Source organism: Mustela nigripes, chromosome 1 (genome assembly GCF_022355385.1).
Source record: "Mustela nigripes isolate SB6536 chromosome 1, MUSNIG.SB6536, whole genome shotgun sequence".
Classification (NCBI taxonomy): domain Eukaryota; kingdom Metazoa; phylum Chordata; class Mammalia; order Carnivora; family Mustelidae; genus Mustela; species Mustela nigripes.
Window position 1 is genome coordinate 165,657,564 of NC_081557.1, and position 24,570 is coordinate 165,682,133.

At 37.5% G+C, this 24,570-nt stretch overlaps 1 protein-coding gene across 2 annotated transcripts in view; it reads right to left on the minus strand.

Annotated features, from left to right (window-relative positions):
- Positions 1-24,570, minus strand: part of MANBA (mannosidase beta) — a 122,759-nt gene that overhangs the window by 23,373 nt on the left and 74,816 nt on the right. For both annotated transcript variants that reach the window (XM_059376645.1, XM_059376652.1), the window contains exons 9-12: positions 24,355-24,472; positions 22,629-22,715; positions 18,953-19,120; positions 7,193-7,411 (exon numbers count right to left, since the gene is read on the minus strand). In XM_059376645.1, the coding sequence (XP_059232628.1) occupies positions 7,193-7,411; positions 18,953-19,120; positions 22,629-22,715; positions 24,355-24,472 (592 nt within the window). The remainder of the gene's footprint in view (positions 1-7,192; positions 7,412-18,952; positions 19,121-22,628; positions 22,716-24,354; positions 24,473-24,570) is intronic.

The following is a 24,570-nucleotide window of genomic DNA, read 5'->3' on the forward strand; positions in this document are numbered from 1 at the left end:
ATACTCTTTCCCCCTAACAGTAAATCTTTTTTTAGAGCCAGGCACAATTTATGTGATCTGTCATCTCCTTGAGAAGCTATCATCAGGTCAAGGTAAAAACAAACAAACAAAAATACCACACACATATTAGTAGTGTAACTTTTAGAGAAAAACAGACAATCATTCTGCCTTCTAGGTCTATGATTTAATGCTCTTTTAGCATTTGAAAAAGATGTAAGACAACTGCTGTCTACACCTGAAAATATCAGTTTAATGCAGGTTACACAAAGGCTTTGAAAAACAATCTACCGCACACTCAAAAATCCCTAAAAATTAAAAATATTAATCCCTGTTCATAAAATATGACTTATACTTCCCTAGAATCATGCAAGCCACAGACCAATCACCTTAAAAGGAAAAAACTACTCTTTAGGAATTTATTTATAGTAAAATGTAAGTAGTGCACATTACTCATGTTTGATGTGAAAGTTTTTCCAAATTATATGTATTTTCCAAAACTGGTATCACCAGACAGTTTAGAGAACACTAATTACTTCAATTACTTACTTAAAAGAGGTATTAGCATTTACAGTCATCTTGTACACATTTGAGATGCACACCTTTACCAACTGCCTTCCTTTCCTTTTAAAAGCCTGAAACACATCTTCAGGCTTCTCAGCCTTAACTGGTAATGATATGAATGTATCCCATAACTGGTAAACTTGATCTTCTGTTATGTGGAAAGCTTTCTAACTTCTGATAGTCATGGTTTGAGAGTCTATTATAAATTTCAGCTGTAAAAACATTATCAGTAGGAATTAGAAAGTGCCAGACAAGGCTCTAATTGTTTTAAGAATATTACCTCACTCAATCCCCATGACAAGTCTACACTTGTTTTTTTTAAAAAGATTTTATTTATTTATTTGACACAGAGAGAGAAACATGACAAGTAGGCAGAGAGGCAGGCAGAGAGAGAAGGGGAAGCAGGCTTCCTGCTGAGCAGAGAGCCTGATGCGGGGCTTGATCCCAGGACCCTGGGACCACGACCCAAGCCGAAGGCAGAGGCTTTAACACACTGAGCCACCTAGTCAACCCTGGCAGTTCTAGAATTAAAATCCAAATCTGGGAGCGCCTGGGTGGCTCAGTGGGTTAAGCCGCTGCCTTCGGCTTAGGTCACGATCTCAGGGTCCTGGGATCGAGTCCCACATCAGGCTCTCTGTTCGGCAAGGGAGCCTGCTTCCTCCTCCCTCTCTGCCTGCCTCTCTGCCTACTTGTGATCTCTCTCTGTCAAATAAATAAATAAAATCTTTAAGAAAAAAAAAATCCAAATCTGTTTATTCCATAGCCCAAGCTTTTAATCACTATGCAATACTGATAATGGACTATTGAAAATATTATTTTGGGTTCCTGGGTGGTTCAGTTGGTTAGGCCACTGCATTCAGCTCAGGTCACTACCCTGGAGTCCTGGGATAGAGTCCCATATCGGGGTCCCAGCTCCATGGGGAGTCTGTTTCTCCCTCTGACCTTCTCCCCTCTCATGCTCTCTCTCAAATAAATAAATTAAATTAAAAAGAAAATATGATTATTTGACAAAGAAGTAATGCATCCTAAACTAGAAAGGGACATTTTAATATTTTTGTTAAATATATGGGGGGAAAAAAGCCTCTAACTAAAAACCTAAGTTTTATGTAAAGTTATTCTTTTGGTTTCTTTCATTTTCCCAATTACCTAATCCAAATCCTCAACTAAGCAATGTAGTTCAAAAAAAGAGGAATGGTTAAATCAAGGGTTCATAATGAATAGTACATACATAACTTAGCTTCACCTTTCCCTATGTGAAAACACAGTGTTTTGTATCTTTGAACATCATCAGGCATTTCACAAAAACACGGCAACTGCATTATTATCAGAAGGTAAACAGAAAGGCTAATAGATTTAAGAAAAAAGTTTAGCAATTTATAACACTCATCCCTCCCAAAAATGTGAAATGAAAATGATTCAGCTTCTGTGTTAGACAGTAAGCTTGAATCCAGATATCCTACTTGCTATCTGGGGATAATGATGGAACTCTCACTCTCTAGAACCTTGATTTCCTTCCAGACCTCAATCAAAGGGTTGGGGGAGGGAGGAGATCATTGCTAAATGAAACAATGGGTCTCTGGTAAAGAGCACCTGCTCAGTAAATATTTTTGCTTCTTTCTTTCCTTCCTTCCCATTCGAACACCTATTCCTACCTGAGTCAGTATACTCAACTCCATCCTTCATTTTGAAACAAAAGTATTCCTAAAAAATCCACCTTGTAATATGGAAGTGCTAAAAAAAAAAAAAGGAAAGAAAGAAAGAAAAAAGAAAAGAAAAGAAAACAAGGGGTAGATCTAAGGTTACGACATTACTTATTAAAGTTAAAAATATAGGGCCGCCTGGGTGGCTCAGTGGTTAAGCATCTGCCTTTGGCTCAGGTCATGACCTCAGGGTGCTAGTTTCAAGTCCCACATCACCTTCCCTGCTCAGCAGGGAGTCTGCTTCTCTCTCTCCCCCTGTCCCTGTGCATACTCTCTCTCTAATGCTCTCTCAAGTAAATAAATAAAATCTTAAAAAAAATAAAGTTAAAAACACAATATGACTGCATTGTGTGGAAGCAAAAATAGTTGGGTTCAGGTGGTAAAATTGAAGAAGATTCTGAAACTGTCTTAAAATTTTTTTTGTGGTGGGACGCCTGGGTGGCACAGTGGGTTGGGCCTCTGCCTTCCGCTCAGGTCATGATCCCAGGGTCCTCGGATCGAGCCCCACATCTGGCTCTCTGCTCAGCGGGGAGCCTGCTTCCCCCTCTCTCTCTGCCTGCCTCTCTGCCTACTTGTGTCTGTCTCTCTCTCTCTCTGTCAAATAAAAAAATAAAATCTTAAAAAAAAAATTTTTTTTTGTGGTTACTTTACACAAGTAATAGGGGAGGGGAAACAAAAGTTCGTATTTATTTTAAGAGAGCGCACCTGCATATATGAGTTGGGGAGGGGCGGAGGGAGCCAAAGAATTTCAAGCAGAGTCTGTGATGAGTGCAGAGTTCAAAGCGGGCCTCCAGCCCATAACCTGAGATCATGACTTGAGCCAAAATCAAGAGTTGGACACTTAACAGACTGAGCCACCCAGGGGTCCCCAGGTACATGATTATTTCAGCAGATGCAGAAAAAGAGCATTTGACAGAATCCAATACCCTTTTATGATATAAGCACTCAGCCAACTAGGAATAAAAGGGAACTTCCTCAACCTGATAAAAGGCATATATGAAAAACCTACAGTCGGGGCACCTGGGTGGCTCAGTGGGTAAGCCTCTGCCTTCGGCTCAGGTCATGATCTCAGGGTCCTTGGAAGGAGCCCCGCATCGTGCTCTCTACTAAGCGGGGAGTCTGCTTTCCCCCCTCTCTGCCTGCCTCTCTGCCTACTTGTGATCTCTGTCGAATAAATAACTAAAAATCTTAAAAAAACAACAACAACAAAACCCTACAGTTAACATCTTACTAAACAGTAAAAGACTAAAAGCTTTCTCCCTAAGAAAAGGTGTCTGTTCTCACCATTTCTATTCTACATTGTACTGGAGGTTTTAGCCAGGGCAATTAGCCTAGAAAAGTTAATAAAAGGCATCCATATTGAAAAGGAAAAAGCAGAAGTAATTCTATATGCAGATGACATGCTCTTAAATATAGAAAAACACAGAGGATTCACAAAAACTATTAAAGCTAATAAATAAGTTCTGCAAGGTTGCAGAATGTATGTTCAATCTACAAAAATCAACGGTATCTTTATATACTAGTAATGAACAATGTGAAAATAAATTAAGAAAATAATTCTACTTACAAAAAGAATAAAATACTTGGGAACAAATTTAAACAAGGAAGTATAAATTCTGTACAATGAGATTACAAAATAGTGAAAGAAGACATCACATGTTCATGGATCAGAAAACATCTTATTGTTAAAATGCTAATACTTTTGCAAACTAATCTACTGATTCAACACAATCCCTATCAAAATCCGAGTGGACTTTTCTGCAGGAACTGCCAAGGTGATCGTAAAAATTGATATGTAAATGGAAGGCACCCAGAACAGTCAAAACAATCTTGAAAAGAGGAACAAAGTTAAGTGAACTCACACTTCCTGCTTTCGAAACTCACTCCAAAGCTGTAAGTAATGATGACAGTGCATACTGGCATAAAACAGACAGGCAGATCAATGGAAACAAATTGAGAATCCAAAAATAAACCTTAACATTTATGGTTAATTGATTCTGACAAAGGGGTCAAGAAAATCAATGGGGGAAAGAATAATGCTTTCAATAAATGATGTCTAGGTAACTAGATATCCACATGCAAAAAAAAAAAAAAAAAGAACTTGGACACTTTCTTCACACCATATAGAATAATTATCTCAAAATAGATTACAGATCTAAAATTATGAGCTAAAACCAGAAGACAACACAGGAGTAAACCTTTGTGCTCTTAGGTTAGAAAATGGTTACTTAGATACAATAGCAAAAGCACAAAAGATAAATGAGAAGACTGATAAGGACTTCATCAAAATTTAAAACTTCTGGGGCACCTGGGTGGCTCAGTCAGTTAACCATCTACCTTTGACTCGGGTTCTGATCCCAGGGTCCTGGGATTGAGCCCCACATCGGGCTTCTTGCTCAGGAGGGAGCCTGCTTCCTCTTCTCCCACTGCCCCTCTCCCTACTTGTACTCTCTCTCACTCTAATGAGTAAGTAAAAAATCTTAAAAAAAAAAAAAATTAAAACTTTTATGCTTTAAATGACACCATCAGGGCACCTGGGTGGCTCAGTGGGTTAAAGCCTCTGCCTTCGGCTCAGGTCATGATCCCAGGGTCCTGGGATGGAGCCCCACATTGGGTTCTCTGCTCCGCAGGGAGCCTGCTTCCTCCTCTCTCTCTGCCTGCCTCTCTGCCTACTTGTGATCTGTCTGTCAAATAAATAAATAAAATCTTTAAAAATAAATTTAAAAAAATAAATGACACCATCAACTAAGTAAAAAGAAAACACACAAATTAGGAGAAAATATTTGCAAAACATAGATCTGATTTTAAAAAAATATCCAGAATATATGTATAACTCTTTAAAATTTTTTTTTAATTTAAATTCAATTTAGTTAACATATAGTGTATTATTAGTTTCAGGGGTAGAATCTAGTGATTCATCAGCTGCATATGTATGGAGCCGGTGCTCATTACATCAAGTGCCCTCCTTCATGCCCATCACCCAGTTACCCCGTCCCCCCAGCACCTACCCTCCAGCAACCCTATCTGTTCCCTATAGTTAAGAGTTCCTTATGGTTTGCCTCCCTCTCTCCTTTTATCTTATTCTATGTTTCCTTCCCCTCCCCTTCTGTTCATCTGTTTTATTTCTTAAATTTCATATCAGTGAAATCTATGGTATGTCTTCTCTGACTGACTTATTTCACATAGCGTAATATAGTCTAGTTCTATCCACATCATTGCAAATGGCAAGATTTCATGCTTTTTGATAACTGAGTAGTATTTCATTCTATATATATACCACATCTTCTTTATCCCTCCATTTGTTGATGGACATCTGGGTTCTTTCCATGTTTTGGCTACTGCAGACACTGCTGCTATAAACACTGGCACAATTCAATAACAAAAAAACAACCCAAATTAAAAAATAGGTGAAGGGTTTTTGAATAGACATTTCTCTAAGGAAAATATACAAATGTCTAAAAAGCACATGAGAAGAAGCTCAACATCATTAGCCATGAAAAAAAGCAAATTTTCTGTAAATGCTAATCTCCAGAGAAATGTTAAAAAACACAAAAAGGGAAAATTAGTGTTGACAAAGATGTAGAGACATTGGAACCTTCATACATTTCCTGGTGGTAATGTAAAATGGTGCAGTGTTTGCAAACTATGGGAAATAGTTTAGCAGTTCCTTGCAATATTAAACATACAGTTACCATATGGCCCAGCAATTCCACTACTAAGTGTATACTTAATAGAACTGAAGACATCGCTCACAGACACACTCACACAAAAATGTATACAAATATTCACAGCAGCTATTATTTTTCATATTGGCCAAAAAGTGGGAATACACAAAGTACATCAACTGATGAATGGATAAACAAAATGTAGTATATCCACATGATGGAATATTATTCAGCAATTTTAAAAAATGACAAACTACTACATGACAGAACATGGACAAGTCATGAAAACTTTATGCTGAGTAAAAGAAGCCAGTCTAAAAAGATCACATATCTTATGATTCTAATATATGAATTGTACATAAAAGGCAAATGTATAAACACAGAAAGCAGATTAGTGGTGCCTAGAGCCGGGGTGGGAGGAACTGAGAGAGTGGGGAGTAATTTGGATATAGAGTTTCTTTGGAGTGATGAAAATGCTCTAAAACTAGGTCATGGTTAATAAATAAAAAAAAAAAAAACTAGGTCACGGTGATGACTGCACAACTCTGTGACTAAACCAAAAACCCTGAAAGTGTACATTTTAAATGGGTGGATTTTATGGTTGGTGAATTATATCTCAATTAGGAACACATACAACTCTGAAATAAAATCTGCCTATGAAACTGAATCTTTCGGAACAAAGAGTAAAATGCCATAGTGAAAGTCAGATACAGCAACATGAAAGAAAAAGGAGAAGGAAGAGGAGGAGGAAACAGAAGACAAAGGGGAGGAGACAAACGAAAAGAAATAATTCCACCTGGTAACAGTTAGATAAAACTTTACTTATCACATTCATTTCTCTTACTGTAGCAAACCATCCAGTTCTGAATATCTGTAAGTGAAAACAGTTGTAGGATATACAGAAAATAGCAAGTGAGAATTACTTTCATGCATGATAAGAAGTCAGGCTTAAGCAACCCTGGTTCCCATTCAATTTTTATAAATGTAAGTGAAGGAACATAATTAAAAGCAGGTTCGAAAAGTTATAATTCTCAAATTGATGACTACAAGGAATTTAGCTCCCCAAACTTTAAAGAAAAAAAGTTCTCTTCTATGATCTTCCTCAACTTTCATTTAAATACTAGGCACATTTCATTAGACTGTCTATGGCCATACCACCCCGAACGCGCCCAATCTTGTCTCATTTGACTTTCTGAACCTCTGCTGAGAATGACCTATGCCCATCACCTACCATTCTGAATCACTGGGAAATCAAAAGTGGCTTACCTTTTTTAATGTACTGAAGGAAGGCCAGGACTGATATCCATATTCAGATACAAATCGAGCTTTTGGGAAAACTTTCCAATCCCAGCAATCACTGGTATAGTCATAAAAATGTACATCACCAAAATTATTGTCATATGGGTTGACAGAGAGCCAGCCTTCTTTAACAGATTCGGCCCCATTTGTAGGGCTGGATATAATAAAAGGACGAGTCTTGTCTTCCTGAGTCCAGAAATAAAATGAGTGTTTGTTTTAATTCCAATATAGTTAACATACAGTGCTAACATTAGTTTCAGGTGTACAATATACTGATGCAACACTTTCACCCTCGCCCAGTGCTCAACATGACAAGTATCCTCCTTAATCCTTATCACCTATCTCACCCATCCCCCTCTCCCACCTCCCTCTGGTAATCATCAGCTTGTTCTCTATAATTAAGAGTCTATTTCTTGGTTTCCCTCTTTCTCTTTCTCTTTTCTCTTTTTTCCTCTGCTTATTTTTTCTTAAATTCCACATATGAGTGAGATCATAACGGTATTTGTCTTTCTCTGACTGATTTAATTCACTTAGCATTATACTCTCTAGCTCCACCCATATCTGTGTAAATGGCAAGACTCCATTCTTTTTTATGGCTGAGTAATAGTCCATTATATATACCATAGACACACACACACACACACACACACACACACACACACACCCCACATCATCTTTACCAATTCATCTGTCATGAACACTGGGTTGTTTCCATAATTTGGCTATTGTAAATAACGCTGCTATAAACACAGGGGTGCATATATCCCTTTGAATTAGTGCTTTTGTATTTTAGGGGTAGATACCCAGTAGTATGATTACTAGATAGTCAGGTCTGTTTTTGACCTTCTGAGGAAACTCCATACTTTTCCACAGAGGTTGCACCAGTTTACATTCCCACCAACAGTGCCCATGGGTTCCCCTTTCTCTGCACCCTCCCCAACATCTGTTGTTTCTTGTGTTTTTTATTTTAGCCGTTCTGACAGGTGTGAGGTGATATCTCACTATAGTTTGATCTGCATTTTCCTGATGGTGAGTGATGCTGACCACTTTTTCATGTGTCTGTTGGCTGTCTACATGTCTTTGGAGAAATGTCTGTTATGTCAGATCATTTACTTTAAAAAAAAAAAAACACTGTCAAGTTACAGGATGCCAAATGACTGCAGAAAAATAATAGAACCATTAACCTTCTACATTCAACAACCACCAGCACCTGCTATTCACCAATCCTTTCTATCCATTTGTAATTAACACAGCTTACTCCTTAGTACCTGCTCCCAATCTTTTTCAAGAATGCTGTGCCTCTACATTACCTTCTACCAACATGGGTAATGTACAATCTACTGCAGAAGTTCTTATCCTTGGCACTACTGACATTCTGTGCTTGATAAGTTTTGTGCATTGGTGACCAGAAAAAGGGAGCAAGGGGAGACAGAATGTTTAGCAGCATCCCTGTCCTCTACCCACTAGATGCTAGTAGTACCCTGTACACACACCAAAAAATGTCTACAGACATTGCCAAATGCGCTCCTGTCCCTTGGAGGACAAACTCGCCTCTACTTAAGAAACACAGGTCCAGTGCTTAAGAATTAGAGGCTAAGGTGCAGGATATAAAATTAATACCCAGAAATAAGTAATATTTCTACACACTAAAAGCAAACTAGCAGGAAGAGAATTTTTTAAATTATATACACCGTTTATCCTTTTTAAAGATTTATTTATTTATTTATTTATTTGACACAGAGAGAGAGACAGCAAGAGAGAAAACACAAGCAGGGAGAGTGGGGCTTGATCCCAGGAGCCGGAATCATGACCAGAGTGACGAAGGCAGCCGCTTAACCAACTAAGCCACCCAAGCACCCCAAGAAGGAGAAATTTTAAAACAACACCCTTTATAAATGCACCAAAAAGAATAAAATACCTAGGTATAAACTTAACCAAAGAGATGAAAGACCTCTACTCTGAATACTATAAAACATTGATGAAACAAACTGAAGATGACCCAAACAAATGGAAAGATATCCCAGGTTGTGGGCTGGAAGAACCAATATTATTTGAATGTCCATACTACTCAAAGCAATCCACAGATTCAGCGCAATCCCTATCAAAATACCAACAGCGTTTTTTACAAAACTAGAACAAATAATACTAAAATTTGTATGAAATCAGAGAAGACCCCAAATAGCCAAAGCAATCTTAAAAAAGAAAAAACAAATCTTGGAGATATCAAAGCTCCAGGTCTCAAGATTTACTACACAGCAGTAGTAATCAATATAGTATGGTACTGGCATTAAAAACAGATACATAGATCAGTGGAATAGAATGGAGAGCCCAAAATAAACCACTGATTATATGGTCAGTTAATCTGTGACAAAGGAGGCAAGAATATACAATGGGAAAAGACGGTCTCCTCAATAAATGGTGCTGGGAGAAATGGACAGCTACGTACAAAAGAATGAAACTGTATCACTCTTTAACATCATAAACAAAAATAAACTCAAAATGGATTAAAGACCCAAATGTGAAGTCTGAAATCATGAAGACCTAAAAACCATAACAAAACACAGGCAGTAATTACTCTGACATTGGCCATAGGATCATTTTTCTTTATAGGTCCCTTTACCCAAGAAAAACAAAAGCAAAAATAAATTATTTGAATACCATCAAAGTAAAAAGATTTACACAGCAAAGGAAACTACCAGCAGCGTGCGCACACGCACACACACATATCAAGAACATGTACAACTCAATACCAAACCCCGAATAATTCAATTAAAAAATGGGCAGAGGACTTAAATAGACATTTTTCTAACAAAGACATAAAGATATCCAATGGACATATGAAAAGATCCTCAACACCACTTGTCATCAGGAAAATGCAATTCAAAATTAAAATAATCACTTTATACCTATCAGAATGGCTAAAACCAAAAACACAAAAAACAATAAGTGTTGGTGAGTATATGGAAAAAGGGAAACCCTTGTGCACTGTTGGTAGGAATGCAAATTGGTGCGGCCACAGTGGAAAACAGTATGGAAGTGCTTTGAAAAATTATAAACAGAAATACCATATAATCCAGTAATTCTACTACAGGTATTTACACAAAGAAAATGAACACACTAATTCTAAAAGACACGTGTATGTCTGTGTTTATTGCAACGTTATTTACAACAATCAATATATTGAAGCAATCTAAGTGTCCATCAATAGACAAATGGATAAGGAAGATGTGGCGCATACACACACACACACACATTTCATTATATATATCCCATTATATATATTCCATTATATATATATATATATATATATATATATATATATATATATATAATGGAATATGGCACAGCCATAAAAAGATGAGATTGTGTCATTTGAGATGGACCTTGAAGACTAGGATGGATGCACCTAGAGGATATTATGGTAAGTGAAATAAGTTCAGACTGAGAAACACAAATATTATGATTTTTTTTTTTTTAAAGATTTTTTTATTTTTATTTATTTGTCAGAGAGAGAGTGAGCGAGAGCGAGCATAGGCAGAGTGGAAGGCAGAGTCAGAGGGAGAAGCAGGCTCCCTGCGGAGGGCAAGGAGCCCGATGTGGGACTCGATCCCAGGACGCTGGGATCATGACCTGAGCCGAAGGCAGCTGCTTAACCAACTGAGCCACCCAGGCGTCCCAATATTATGATTTTACTCACAAGTGGAATCTAAAACAAAAACAAAAGAATAGACAAACAAAAAGCAGAATCAGACCTATAAATACATAGAATAAACTGATGGTTGTCAGAGGTGAATGGGTCAGCAGCTAGGCAAAATGGGTAAAGGGGAGTGGGAGATACAGGGTCCCCATTATGGAATGAATAGGTCATGGGAATAAAAGGCATAGCAGGAGAAAAAAAAGGAAATAATAGAGGATATTCAGTCAGAATGACTTGAGTTTAAATCTCAAATCAGAATCTTATTATTTTTGGACAGATCTAAGCCTCAACAGACTCTTCTGTAAAATGGGGAAAATAACAGTACCTACTTCATAGGACTACAGTAAATGGTAGAGAACTCATGTGTGGAAGATATGGTTAAATTTCACTGAGATTCATGTTCTCATTTCCATAATATAGAGCTGTTTCTAGGAAGTGACTTTCTAACCTCTTTGCATCACTGTGGGGCTATGTGTCTCCTTCTCATCCTCCTGGAATCATGAGATCTTAACCACTGAACTGTGAAATGAAAATGCTCAAATATTAAAATCCATTTCTTAAATCCATCAGATATGAAAAATGTAATACCAACACTATGAGTAAAAAGATTATAAATGTTTTATAAATATTAATTAAAGCTTATACCATCATAGGTTGTGTATAGAAAAATTCTTCATGACACATGACTAAGCATATCAGATAAGCTAAAAATCTGAACCTAAGTTTTTCATAAATTCTCACTGAAATGTCTTCACATAAATGAATAATACCATAAACTGTACATATTTGGGTGCCAAAATCACATACTATTCTTTTCCCTTTCCAAACTGCTTCAGGATATACCCAAATATTTAAAATATCTAATTAGAGATAAAAAATATAAGGATAATCAGATTATTAAATCACACTTTGAACATTAAAGTTTTTAAAAGTTATATCCTTTGGGCGCCTGGGTGGCTCAGTGGGTTAAGCCGCTGCCTTCGGCTCAGGTCATGATCTCAGGGTCCTGGGATCGAGTCCCGCATCGGGCTCTCTGCTCAGCAGGGAGCCTGCTTCCTCCTCTCTCTCTGTCTGCCTCTCCGCCTACTTGTGATCTCTGTCTGTCAAATAAATAAATAAAATCTTTAAAAAAAAAAAATAAATAAAAGTTATATCCTTCGAAGGCATTAGTACAAAAGCAAATGCTGCTTCCTCTCCCTATCAGAAAAAGTTAACTTATATTATCATATAATGTATATGTAGCAAATACTAGTATAATACGCTTATTAAAAAGTAGTGATGAAAAAGAACCACCATAAAGGAAGGGCTCTATGGTGGAGTTGGGAAGAAGCTCTTTCCTTTCCCTTTCTCCTTATTTCACATATCAACATATTCATATATATCAAGTTCTGCTTTAGCGTTTATAATTACAGAATTTTAAATGACACATTAGACCAAATAGACTTTACAGACAGACACAGTATATACCATCCAAGAGCAACAGAATACACATTCTTCTCAGGTACACATGGAACACTCTCTGAGAGAGATCACCAGTTTGGCCATAAATCAAGTCTAACAAATTTAAGAAGACTGAAATCACTCGAGCATATTTTTGGACCACACGGGTATGGAACTAGAAATCAATTAGAAGAAGATGACTGGAAAATTCACAAATACATGAAGATTAAGGAATATGCTACTGAACAAACAATGGATCAACAAAGAAATCAAAAGAGAAATTGAAAAATACCCTGACAAATGAAAAGGAAAATACAACATACCAAAACTTATGAGATGCAGCAAAAGCAGTTTAAGAGGAAAGATCAGAGATAAATGACCATTTCAAGAAAGACGAAAAATGTCAAATAAAGAACCTAACTTAACATCTTATTAAACTAGTAAAAGAAGAACAGGGCTCCAAGTTAGCAGAAGGAAGGAAATAACAAAGACGAGAGCAGAAATAAATGGAATAGAGACTTAAAAGACAATAGAAACGATCATTGAAATGAAGAACTGGTTCCTTTAAATAAATAAATAAATAAATAAATAAATAAACAAAACCAACAAACCTAATTTAGCCAGACTTGCTTAGGAAAAGAAAGAGAGAGGACTCAAAATCAGAAATGAAAAAGATATTACAAATAATATCTAAAAAATACAAAGAATTTTAAGAGATTACTATGAACAACTATACACACAAAAAAATTGAGCAACCTAGAAGAAATGGATAAATTCTTAAAAACATACAACTTTCCAAGACTGAATCATGAATAAATGGAAAAGGTAAACAGACCAATTAACTAGTAAGGAGATTGAATCAATAGTCAAAAATCTCTGAACAAAAAAAAATCCAGGATCAATTTCACTGGTGAATTCTACCAAATATTCAAAGAAGAACTAATACGAGTCCTTCTCAAACTCTTGTGAAAAAAAGAAGAGGAGGGAAAACTTCCAAATTCATTTTATAAGACAACCATTACCCTGATACCAAAACCAAATAGGGTCACCAGAAGAAAATTACAGGCCAATATCCTTGATGAACACAGATGCAGAATTCTCAACAAAATACTAATAAACCAAATTCATATAAGTAAAAAAAAAATATATATATGTATATATATATACACACATATATATATGTATATGTATATATATATATATGATGATCAAGTGGAATTTATTCCAAGGATGTAAGATGGTTCAACCCTGGCAAGTCAATCAACATGATACACCACATTAATAAAATGAAGTATAAAAATCATATGCTCATGTGAACAAGTACAGAACAAGTGTCTGACAAAATTCAGCATCCATTTATTATAAAAAGTCTCAACAAAGTGATTACAGAGGAAACATACCTCAACATAGTAAAGGCCATATAGGACAAGGCCACAGTTAACATCATACTGAATGGTGAAAAAGTCAAAACTTCTAAGATCAGGAACATGATCAGGATGTCAACTTCCACCCAACAGAGCACTGAAGTCCTAGCTAGAACAATTAGACAACAAAAAGAAATAAAAGGCATACAAACTGGAAAGGAAGAAGTAAAGCTGTCACTCTTTGCCGATGACATGATATTATATGGAGAAAACTCTAAGACTTCACAAAAACCTTTTACCATAAATACAGTAAATTGTAGGCTACAAAATCAATATACGGAAATGTGTTGCATTTCTGTGTACTAATAATTACTAGCAAGAGAAATTAAGAAAATAATCTTATTTACAACTGCATAAAAAAATCTAAGAATAAATTTTACCAAGGAAGTGAAAGACAGAAATTATTATTAAAAATTATAAGACACTGAAAGTTGGGGTGCCTGGGTGGCTCAGTTGGTTAAGTGTCTGCCTCTGGCTCGGGTCATGATCCCAGGGTCTTGGGATTGAGACCCGCATTGGGCTCCCTGCTCAATGGGAAGCCTTCTTCTCCCTCTCCCACTTCCCCCGCTTGTGTTCCCTCTCTTGCTGTCTCTCTCTCTGTCAAATAAATAAATAAAATCTTAAAAAAAGAAAAGACACTGAAAATTATAAGACTTTGTTAAAAGACACTGAAGAAGACATAAATAAGTGAAAAGATACTCTGTACTCATAGACTGGAAGAATTAATACTGCTATAATGTCCATACTATCCAAAGCAATCTACAGATTCAATGCAATGCCTATCAAAACCACAATACATTTTTCACAAAATAGAATGAACAATCCAAAAACTTTTATGGAACCACAAAAGTCTCTGTATAGCCAAAACTATACAAAGCAATCTTGAGAAAGAAAAACAAATCTGGAGGCATCATGCTTTCTGACTTCAAAACATGTAACAAAACAAAAGTAATTAAAACATTACGGTATTGGCATAAAAACAGCCACATAGGTCAGAATAGAGAATCAAGAAATAAATTCATATATGTATGGCCAATTAATTTATGACAAAGGAGACAAGAATATACAATGGGGAAAGGATAGTCTCTTCAGCAAATGGTGCCAGAAAAACTGGATAGTCACATGCAAGAGAATGAAATTGAATAACCATCTTCAACCACACACAAGAGTTAATGCAAAATGGATTAAAGACTTGAATGTAAGATCCAAAATCACAAAACTCCTAAAAGGAAACATAGGTGGTAAGCTCCTTGACACTGGTCTTGGCTTGATTTTTTTGGATTTGACACAAAAAGCAAAGGCAATAAAAAAGAACAAGTGGGACTACATTCAAACTAAAAAGGTTCTGTACAGCAAAGGAAACCATCAACAAAATAAAAAGGCAACATACTGAATGGGAGGAAATACTTGCAATCATATGCCTGCTAAGGGGTTAATAACCAAAATATATAAAGAATTTATTTGTTCAACCCAACAGTAAAAAACAAACAATTAAGAAATGAGCCAGGGATCTAAACAGACATTTTTTCCAAAGAAGACATACAAATAGCCACTTAGTACATGAAAAGGTACTCAACTAATTATCAGGGAAATGCAAACCAAGACCACAATGATGTATCATCTGACACCTGTTAGGATGGCTATTACCAAAAAGATAAGAGATAACAAATGTTAGCAAGGATGTGGAGAAAAGGGAACCCTTGTGCTTTGTTGATGGGAACGTAAGTTGGTATAGTCACTAAGGAAAACAATATGGAGGATACCTAAAAAATTAAATGTAGAACTACCATGTAATCAAGCAATTCTAGTCGTGGATATCTGAAAAAAATAAAAAACATTAACTCAAAGAGATATATGCACCCCCATACTCACTGTGGCATTATTTATAATAACCAAGATACTATAACAATTGAAATGTTTATTGATGATGAATGGATAAAGAAAATGTAGCATACACACACACACACACACACACACACACACACACACACACACAAAATGGAGTATGACTCAGCCATAATAAAGAATGAAATCTTGGAGCACCTGGGTGGCTCAGTCAGTTGAGTATCCAACTTTTGATTTCAGGTCAGGTCATGATCTCGGGCCCAATGTATCAAGCCCTGCATGTGACTCTCTGCTGGGTATGGAGTCTGCTTGGAATTCTCTCTCTCCCTCTCCCTCTGCCCCTCCCCACTTGTGATCACTCTTTCTCTCTTAAAAAAAGGTGGGGGGGGTGAAATCTTGCCATTTGTGACAACACAGATGGACTTTGAGGGCATTATACTAAGTGAAATATGTCAGAGAAAAGCAAATATTGTATGATCTCACCTATATGTGGAATCTAAAAACAACAAAAACAAGCTCATGGAAAGAGAACAGACTGATGGTTGCCAGAGGTGTGAGGTGGGAGGTGAGTGAAATAGGTGAAGGTAGTCAAAAAAATGAAAAGAAAAAGTAAGAGTCTATATGTCTCTTAGGAAGGAAGGAAGGAAGGAAAGAAGGAAGGAAGGGGAGGGGAGGGGAGGGACGAATGGAGGAAGGAAGAAAGGAAGAGAGGAAGGAAAGGTAGGAAGGAAGGAAAGGGAAGGGGCAGGGAGGAAGGAAAATAAGAAGAAAGAAAAATAGAAAAGGAATATCCATAGAACAGTTGAACCTGCCCTGTGCCTTTTTCTCCCTGCCTATGGAAACTGTCTGGTAATTCCAGAAATTACCAGATGTCTGATAATTCCAGACATCCACAATGGATGCACACGTACACACACAGACACACACATACACAGACACACACACACACACAAGAATAAGAGCAACTTCCACATTCAAACATTATTTGCACTGACAATCCTGGAGTCTCTCAGCCTATATAACTTGTCTACTTATAGTCTAATCTACAAAGCATGTTTATTTACACAGAAATCTTCTAAGTTCTAGGTGAAATGCTATGTTCCTAGGAAATATAAATATCCATACTTCCAGGAATTATAAACCCAAATTGGATAATAACTTCAGAAGAAATGAAATATATGAGGCAGAAGATCATTTCTGCTCCCACAAAGGCACTGGGCCCAGAATGTTTTATGGGTGAATTTGTCTCAGTAAAACTAATAATCTGTATTTTATTTAAATTGTTCCTGGACTATAAAAACAACAACAAATGGCTCCTAACTCATTCTGTGCAGGCAGCATATGCACATACACACATACCAACCTGGGCTCTCTAGACTAAATCTGTCTCAGAAAAAGGCTTATTTATTTATTTATTTATTTATTTATTTATTTCAGTGTTCCAAAATTCATTGTTTATGCTCTACACCCACTTCTCCATGCAATACATGCCCTCCTTAATACCACCAGGCTCATCCCACCACCACTTTCCCCCTCCAAAACCCTCAGTTTCTTTCTCAAACTGTGGGTTTTGTCTCTCACGGTATGTATCCCCCTCCGATTTCCCCCAACTCACTTCTCTCCATTTTCCCAGTGTCCTCCATGTTATTCCTTATGTTTCACAAGTAAGTGAAACCAAATGATAATTGACTCTCTCTGCTTGACTTATTTCACTCAGCATAATCTCTTCCAGTCCCATCCATGTTGATTCAAAAGTTGGGTATTCATCCTTTCTGATGGAGGCATAATACTCCATTGTATATATGGACCATATCTTCTTTATCCATTCATCTGTTGAAGGGCATCTTGGTTCTTTCCACACTTTGGTGACCGTGGCCATTGCCGCTATGAACACTGGGGTACAGTTGGCCCTTCTTTACACTACATCTGTATCTTTGGGGTTAATACCCAGTAGTGCAATTACAGGGTCATAGGGCAGCTCTATTTTTAATTTCTTAAGAAATCTCCACACTGTTTTCCAAAGTGGCTATACTAACTTGCATTCGTACCAACCATATAAGAGGGTTCTCTTTTCTCTACATTCTCTCCAACACTTGTTCACTGTCTTAATTTTGGCCATTCTAACTGGTGTAAGGTGGTATCTCGATGTGGTTTTGATTTGAATCGCCCTGATGGCTAATGATTATGAACACTTTCCATGTGTCTGTTAGCCATTTGTATGTCTTTTTTAGAGAAATGTCTGTTCATGTCTTCTGCCCATTTTTTGATGTGATTATCTGTTTTGTTTGTGTTGAGTTTGAGGAGTTCTTTATAGATCTTGGATATCAGCCCTTTGTCTGTAGTGTCATTTGCGAATATCTTTCTCCCATTCCATGGGTTACCTCTTTGTTTTCACAAAAAATTTTGTTTAGATATCATTTTTTAAAATACTCAATATAAATGAGACCCAGCATTCATTTGCTATTACCATAGTCCTCCCTTCTCTCTTTATGAACCTCATCAACTCTACTTAATTTTTTAAAACAAATTTGGCTCCTCTAGGCATTTGAGTTAACAATTCCTACCACAGACTGAGTTTGCTTATGAACATAAATTTTCAAATTCTAACCAAAATATTAGCAAATCAAATCTAGCACAGAATAAAAGAAAAAAGAATTATAGCTAAACAGAGTTTATAGTAGAACTAGTCTGTCATCAGGAAAGTAATTCATAGAATTCATTATATTTACTGAGAACAAGGAAGGAAGGAAGAAAGAAAGAGGGAGGGAGGAAAGAGGGAAGGAAGGAAAAAGTAGCATATGGATAAGTCATCCAAAGTAGAAATTCTCAACATTTGGGGTTCCATAGATGGGCTCCAGAAAAGAGTACATGACAATCTGCAGATGTAAACACCATATTGTTGTATGTGTGGTGAGCTCCACAGATTAAGTTCATCCGCAAAGAAGCCCATAACCCATAAATCCATTCACATCCTGCAGCATTACAATGGACTGTTCTGTATAAAAATGGTATTACTGAAGGTTGCTCTAAAAAAGGGTACAGGGGCTCCTGAGTGGCTCAGTTGGTTAAGCAACTGCCTTCAGCTCAGGTCATGATCCTGGAGTCCTAGGATCGAGTCCTGAATAGGGCTCCCTGCTCCACAGGGAGTGTGCTTCTCCCTCTGACCTTCTCCCCTCTCATGCTCTCTCGTCTCTCAAATAAATAAATAAATAAAAATATTTTAAGGTGGGAGGAGTTTAAAAACATACTACATCAATATTCCAACTGATCCATTTTCAAAACACGTTCTTAAATTCTATTACATGAGAAATCATTACTTACAGCCAAGACAATCTTTCGAATATTCTTCACGTACAGTACCACATAGTCCTTGATATAGGTATGCAGTTCTCTGGCAGGGATATTATACCAATTCATCATCAGTGCTGCTTCATTTTCATTATTTCCACCCCAAATGATGATGGAGGGATGATATTTCAGTCTCCTGATCTAAAATTTCAGAAAACATGAAACAATTTTGCAATAATCAACAAGAAAAAAAAGCCTCAGAGCTGTAATGATTCATAAAATGATAGCCATTGCATTTTTGCACATAAATTCTTATGTACAGAAAAATCATTAGAAAATGGCTTGTAACATTACTTGCAGGAATACACGTTAAGAAATCTGATTCTTTTTACCTAGATTTTATAAACACCAGTAAAATAGGATTCCTCTTCTTTACTGTATAAAACCTGAAGAAAATATAATCAATTTTATTAAAAAAAGAAAAATAAATCAACCCCATTGTTACCTGACTTGCCACAAGAAAAGGCTCTAAGAAATACAAAGGGCAGCAGACATTACATTACAGAGAAGTTTCTCAAGAGTAAGATGGAGTTTTGTGTGAAGAAACAAACGAGGGAGGACAACCAGTTCTGCTGAAAGAGGGACTGAGAGGTTGTCATGGTCTCCACTGAGATCAGAAAACCGCAAGGACAGCTAGAGAGGGTTTTACAAACCAAGAGAGTTCCCAGAGATACTCTGTAAGTTAAAGACAAATATGTGAAATATTCTAAAGGAAAAAGGATGAGGACATCAAGAGGATATCTCCAGGGCACCTGGGTGGCTCAGTGGGTTAAAGCCTCTGCCTTCGGTTCGGGTCACAATCTCAAGGTTCTGGGATCGAGTCCCGCATAGGGCAGGGAACCTGCTTCCTCCTCTCTCTGCCTGCCTCTCTGCCTACTAGTGATCTCTGTCAAATAAATAAATAAAAATCTTAAAAAAAAAAAAAAAAAAAAAAAAAAAGAGGGTATCTCCAGAAATAACTATCAGTGTCATGTCCTGAGAAATCAACTAAGGTTAAGTAAGTTACTGAATATATCTGAATATAGAAGAAGAAATTAGAGAATCTGTCTGAAAATCCTGCAGCCCTAAGAACTGAGCCTCCATGACCTGGGCTCTCTGTGACCAGCCCTACACAAAGGTGGAAGGATCCAGTTCTTCGGATACACTGGGAGATGGACTCCGGCAGAAGAGGACAGTTAAATCTCTTGGAGAACACAGTGAGTCAATAATCAAGAAAAACTCCTCTGGAACCCATTTTAGCAAAATAACCATATTGGTATTTATAGCTTCTCTTCCATGAAATGCATAATTAGAGTGATCCCAGCTAATGAACACTATGATCACTCATCATAATTAGTGATCCCAGCTGATGTTCTCACTGTGGCCTCCTTTCAAGATGCCAAGTATCTCCTACATGACACAGAGATCCATTAAGGATGCATGCATTAAAGGGATTTATCTCATTCTTAAAAATTATAGTCTTGTGTTTTTCTAACCCAGCCTTATGAATACTATTTCCTTTATTTGTCTCTGTGCATGCCCAGGTACGTGACGGCTACTACCAAGTTTGACTGGCACAAGAACACAAATACTTGGGCACCTGGGTGGCTCAGTTGGTTGAGCAACTGCCTTCGGCTCAGGTCATGATCCCCAACTTCCAGGATCGAGTCCCACATCGGGTTCCCAGCTCTTTGGGGAATCTGCTTCTCCCTCTGACCTTCTCCTCTCTCATGCTCTCTCTCACTCATTCTCCCTCAAATAAATAAATAAAATTAAAAAAAAAAAAGAAAGAAAAAAAGAAGAAGAACACAAATACTCAAGAGGCAGAAAGCTCCAGTAACTCTGTGCTACACATACCCTTCAAACTGACCTAGAATTTTTGACAAGCTTTCCTTTAAAATTTTAACAAAGTCTTCATAAAAAGCTCTCCTGTTTAATAATACATAAAAGAATTGAAGGTACATAGACACCATAATTTATTTATATGAGAAAAAAATGTTTAAAAAACTGAAATGTCTGCAACCTACATAACTATAATTAATATATCTTAAGCTCATCTATCCATTCATACTCCTGATGAAAAACCTGGCCCGGTAGTGCGGATACAGAGAGGAACAGTCCCCGAGGCCGCAGGGAGATTACAAACTTGCAGGGGAAACAAAACATTGAACAAGTAATTCAAAGTGTGGTATAGGTCATACAGGGCAAATTTTGTGATCTAGACTTGCAAATATAGAAAGGATCTGCCCCTCCCCACCGAGAAATTCATGCTCAAGGTAGGACGTGACAGAAGAAAATGAGAGAGGTGGTTCGGAAGAGGGTGCTTGATGGGGCCAGGGACACCAGCAGAGACAGGAAATGCCCGGTGTCTTTATCTGGAGGATTCAGCCAGAGATGATTCATTTGTATTTTTTAAACCTTTTTTAAAAAAATAAAACACAGGGGCGCCTGGTTGGCTCAGTGGGTTAAAGCCTCTGCCTTCAGCTCAGGTCATGATCTCAGCGTCCTGAGATTGAGCCCCACATTGGTCTCCTGCTTGGCAGGGAGCCTGCTTCCCCCACCCCCTCTCTCTCTGCCTATCTCTCTGCCTACTTGTGATCTGTGTCTGTCAAATAAATAAATAAAATCTTTTAAAAAATTTAAAAACATAGATATAAAAAAATTATGAAATACTAAATTACTATAACACAATCACCCTCGTAACCACCACCCAGATCAAGAAAGATAACCCCAGAAGCCCTCATATACTCCTTTCTAATTATAGTCCTTTCCTGCTCCCAACAGTAACCACTATCTTGTATTACAGTAAGCACTTCCTTCCATTTCTTTTGGTTTTCCATGCAAATGTACATCCCCAGACATTGTAACAACAAAATCACGGATTTTAACTTGCTTGATGGATTTCAATCCACTGACATCCTTATTGAGTTTCAAATTGTCCCATTTTTGGTTTGTGAGACTCTCATCAAAGTTTTTTTTAACATATCTTTGATAGTGTCGTTGGTATCTCTAAGTCCAACTATTCCAGGGTCATCTATTACACTTCCTGCCCCAGACCTAGAATTGGCCATTTGTCTAAGAGCCCCTTCTCTTAATGGGAAGAATTATTTCAATAGAAGGATACACCATATTATTAGGTTGTCCTAGTTCTTTTGATGGACACAGCTAGGTTGCAATCACTTCCTTGCACTTACAGATCTATAAATAGAAGTGTGTACATACGGTATGCAAAAGAAATCAAGGAGTCAAGAATCACTTTAAATTTTTGACCTGAGAAACACAAAGACTGGCTTTGCCATTTCTCAAGTTGGGGGAAACTGCAGGGAAAGCAGGTTGGGAGATGGTAATGCAAGTTTGGTTCAGATATGTTACACTGGAGATGACTATGAAACCTCCCAGAAGAGGCTCCAAGTAGGCAGCTGGATATAAGAACAAGGAATCCAGCAGACATGTCAGAACTGGGGATAAATCTGAAAGTCATCAGCATATAGGTGGTGTTAAAGCCATGAGACTGGGTGGAATCACCTAGGAAGTCAATTATCTGACTGATTTTCATGGGATTTAGTAAGGAGAACAAAAACACACACAAAAATAAAAAATGAGGAGAGGTTTAACGAAAGACAAATGAAACAAAAGCATTATCCTTCTTCTTGGAATGGTAATAACATACCTGGTAAGCAACTTCTGCTCTCACCGAATTCAGGAAGTCCTGATTGGTTGGATAAAGGGCACAGGCGAACATAAAATCCTGCCATACCTATCAAACCAATAAAGAGCAGTAAAGAACTTCCATAGACTTTATTACACAGAAAGAAATTCTTCATTTTGAACTCTGGGGAATTATCTTTCAGGCAAATGAAAAAACAAATTAGCCTGCTGAGTGTAACCATTTTAAGGCAGTGGGAGAGGCTCTCATATGCTGTTCTGACCTTCCAGAACAGCATAAAACTGTGGGGGGAACCCAAGAGAAGAAAATGTTAAGTAGGGAGAAAAGAAAGAGAAGGAAAGGGAATTCAAAGAAGGAAACAGTGAGTGTGTTGAGGGGAACATGAAATTTGAAAAGAACCTTCCCCCAGCTCCTCCTCACTCATAATACTTTAATTTTCACTGGGAATTTGCTGTTGAGAGATGGGCCAGATTGTTTATAAAAGAACTAATTTTGGGGGCGCCTGGGTGGCTCAGTGGGTTAAGCCTCTGCCTTCGGCTCAGGTCATGATCTCAGGGTCATAGGATCGAGCCCTGCATCAGGTTCTCTGCTCAGCAGGGAGCCTGCTTCCCCCCTCTCTCTGCCTGCTTCTCTGTCTACTTGTGATCCTCTCTCTCTCTGTCAAATAAATAAATAAAATATTAAAAAAAAAAAAAGAACTAACTTTTCATGGCCAAAAGGATTTTTGATGAAACCACATTAAGTTCTTTTTTCTCTCTTTCTTTACCTCTCTCTTTCTTGAGAGACAGACTGTGTGTGCGAGTGTGGGGCGGGGGGTGGCACAGAGGGAGAAAGAGAGAATCCCAGGCAGGCTCTGAATGACGCAGGGCTCAATCTCATGACCCTGGGATCATGACCTAAGCCAAAGGCAGACGCTTAACCAATGGAGCCGCCCAGGTACCCCAAGTAAGTTCATTTCTAGAGAGGCTGTTATTACGCAGTGCTTAAGGGCCCAGGCCCCAAATCAGTAGACTGAGTCAGAATCTTGGTGCCACCACATACACTGTGTGGATTTGAGAAGGTTATTTCACCTCTCTTCCACTTGTCCATTTCCTTACTGATAAAATGGGGATGGAGAACAGCAGTAACTACTTCATAGGATGGGCACGAAGATGAAAGAAAATAACAGAAGCAGAGCACTGAGAACAATGCCCGATCCTCAGTAAGTATTATAGAACACTGTGACACTATCATGACCATCGGGACTGCCAATATTGTAATTACTATTCTTCTATGGAGTGCTTTATATTTTAGAACTATAATACCAGAACTAAAAGATTTTATTTTCTGTGCTTAACCCTCACGAATGCAAAACACGCCTGGAGTACTTGGTAGCAATATTATGTATAGCTTTTCTTCACTGAATTTTACTATTTTTCTTCTCTCTAGATCTTGTTAAATCTTCTTCAATTTAAAATTTTTAAATTGTTTATGCATACCCTTATATCAAAAAGAAAATTACAAATACAGAATGCCTACTACTTAAAAATAATTAAATAATTATGATATTTACCATCAACTATGGTTCTGGGTTTGCAAGATGCCATTTATTCCTTTGCAAAAAAAACCCAGAATATCAGTGCTGGCTCTGAGAAAAGAAGGAACAAGCCATAGCACTCACTCAGAACACAGGTACTCAAAGTGAGTCTATAGTAACATATCAGTCAATAAAATGCTGTCAACTACCCACCATTATTCCTAGTTCATCACAGAGTCTATAGAATTCATCCTGCTCATAAATTCCTCCTCCCCAAACCCGGAGAGTATTCATGTTAGCATCCACAGCAGACTGCAGAAGGAGCCGTAACCTATAGAAGAAATTGTAAAAATAAGTGTTAATATGAAAATCTGGGGATGTTTAAAAAAAGATTTTAAAAACACATGGTGGGGGCCACCTGGGTGGCTC